General features: G+C 59.7%; 1 protein-coding gene across 1 annotated transcript in view; it reads right to left on the minus strand.

Annotated features, from left to right (window-relative positions):
* Window positions 1–639: 639 nt before the first annotated feature.
* The window catches only part of ACVR2B (activin A receptor type 2B), a 16,537-nt gene continuing 14,650 nt past the window's right edge, over window positions 640–2,526 (minus strand). The window contains exons 9-10 of the mRNA XM_023763418.1: window positions 2,278–2,408; window positions 640–956 (exon numbers count right to left, since the gene is read on the minus strand). Coding sequence (XP_023619186.1) covers window positions 762–956; window positions 2,278–2,408 — 326 coding nt within the window. The 3' untranslated portion in view covers window positions 640–761. The remainder of the gene's footprint in view (window positions 957–2,277; window positions 2,409–2,526) is intronic.

Below are 2,526 nucleotides of genomic sequence, written 5' to 3' on the forward strand. Positions count from 1 at the left end.
GCCTCCGCACGGCCCTTGCCCTCACTCCTGGTTACCTGAGAAGTAGCCTCACGGCAGAGGGTGTTGCTCCGGATGTGCCGTGTCCAGTGTAGCTTGTTCCAGACCGTCCCCCATCGTGCCACCCCCTCCAACTCGCCCACCCATCCTCCTCCTCCTCCTCCACCTCCTCCTCCTCCCAGCTTGGCCTCGGTCAGGACGACACCCGTTAATCCGTGAAAGACACATCTGCTGTTTCTTAAACTCGCTGTCTAAAAAGGAGAAAAACACACTAAAAGGGAGGGAGGGAGGAGGGAGGGAGACTCCTCTGTGAGGAGTGTGTGTGCTGATGTAACAGTCTTCAAAGGTTCCTCTCCGAAGAGTTTGCAGCATTAAGTTTCCTAAGACTCCCAGGAGATGGGCTTCTTTGTGTCACAGGTGCTGAGACGACGAACAAAGAGAAGGCGGGAGAAACGAACCCCGAGGACCGGGGGTGGCCGAGGCTCCGAGGCTCGGCGCTGGGCTCCGCACTCACAGCTCAACACCTTGGCGCGGCCGGCGCAGCCGCTGTTGGCGATACAGTAGAGCAATGTGCTGGTCAACTGATCCGATCCCAAAAATAACATTAATAATAATAATTATAATAATTATAATAATAAAAAGTCAAGGTAAAATAGCAGCTGCATTTTATGTGTTTGTTGGTGGTGTGGGACTTCCGGAACAAAACACGCCTTTCCTTTCCTCTTCAGATCCATCGAGTCTGGAGAGCCTCTCGGGTCCTGGGCTTAGATGCTCGACTCCTTCGGGGGCAGGTCCACGTTGGTGACGGAGGTCACCAGGGAGACCAGACAGTCCGAGGTAGTGCCATTGACCGACCTCCGGATCAGGGACACCCGCTCCTCCACGCAGCCCGCGGACAGCCGAGCCTCCGCGTCGTGGTCCCAGCACTCCTCGATGGTCACACAGAGCTGGGCCAGGCCCTGCACCGCGGTGGGGGAGAGGGAAACAGCCCTGTCAGTGCCCCGCGGGGAGGACACGCCTGGGGGACAGCCAGCTCGGTGATGTTGCCCAGGGTCAGGCAGAGCCCACGGGCATCCCAACCCCAGCAGCTGCCCATCAGCAGGAGGCACCCTCCTGAGCCCACGGCCTCCCGCACAGGAAGGTCCCCTGAACCTCAATGTAGGAAGTGGGGGAACCAGGACCCTCCTGGGGCAGACACAGTGACGTTCAGACAAAATCTTACGGGAAGCGCAAGTCATGCAAGGGCCCAAAAAGCGGAGGTCACAGTGGAGACCAGAGGGCACGGTCCCACCCCACGCCCCGCAGCCCCTGGGGCCGCTCCCCAGAGTTCGAGGACGTGGTGGTATGACACCCTGTGCAGGACTCAAGTGCGCGGAGCTGGGAAAGGCAGACTATGGACAGAATGCCCACACCCGGGAGCTCTCTGGCCTGCTTGGCCACACCGCGACCTCGCTGGACCTTGGACTCCTCGCCAAGGACCGGGACCGGCTACCCCAGCACCTCTGCCTTGGGAGACTGAGAAAGTCCGAGGTAGAGGCAGGCTCCGGCCCGGCCTCCCCCTTCCCCACTTGCAGCCCTGGGTTCCAGGGAGCAGCGTGGCAGCTGAACGTGGCCTCGGCAGCTTGACCCCTGATGGTGTGGGTGGTAGAGTGCTAGCCCCAGTGATCCCAAGCCTGTCCTTTTTCTGAATTAACCCTGGAGTGGGCAGGGGATGGGGCTCAATGGAGCTGAAGGCAAGTATCCTGCCAAGAGAGGAGATGGTTTACACAGCTGGAGTCTTTGTGCCCAGAGTGGAGAAGCCCAGATGCCACGCAGCTCAGCCCATGCCCAGAAAATGATGACGGCAGAAAACAGAATATTTAACCAGAGCAAACCCATATTCAATGCTTATACAATGCAGGTGTTCTGCCAAGAGATTTCTAATGATAACTCATTAAATCTATTACTACCCTGAGGAGACGGAGGCTCAGAGAAATAAAGCAATTGGCCCGAAGTCACCCAGCCACTCCTGGGCAAATCCAGGACTCAGACCCAGCTGGGCAGGCTCAGGGCCAGCAGGCTCCACGGCACAGCTGACCCACACGGGGCAACCTGGGTTCTGCCCCAGCAAACCAGAGCCGCCTCCCTGCAGAGCACGGAACCTAATGCTCCCTGGTGGAGGGGAAAGGCACTGAATGGCCTCTGGCCCTGGCGGAGGAGAGGGGCTGTCTTGCTGCCTGAGGCACCCTCTCTCTGCCCCATGCCCCCTTGATCTCAGGTTCCTGCCACCCAGGCCCTCACCGGATGCTTCAGCCAGTGATCCTTAATGGCGGGCCGCATCTTCTTGTGCACGACCACCTCCTGCAGCTCCTCCAGCGAGGGGTGCTGGCCGATCTCTTCCTCAAAGGGCAGCATGTACTCGTCCACCGGTTCTGGGGGTGAGAACGAGCCGGCGGGTCACCCCAGCCCCGCGCTCTCCACCCACCCACCCACAGGATGCAGGGGCTGCGCACTCAACGTCAGACGCCTTGCAGCGGGAGACGAGCTCCC

The sequence above is a fragment of the Myotis lucifugus genome, unplaced genomic scaffold, assembly GCF_000147115.1.
Source record: "Myotis lucifugus unplaced genomic scaffold, Myoluc2.0 scaffold_283, whole genome shotgun sequence".
Taxonomy (NCBI): domain Eukaryota; kingdom Metazoa; phylum Chordata; class Mammalia; order Chiroptera; family Vespertilionidae; genus Myotis; species Myotis lucifugus.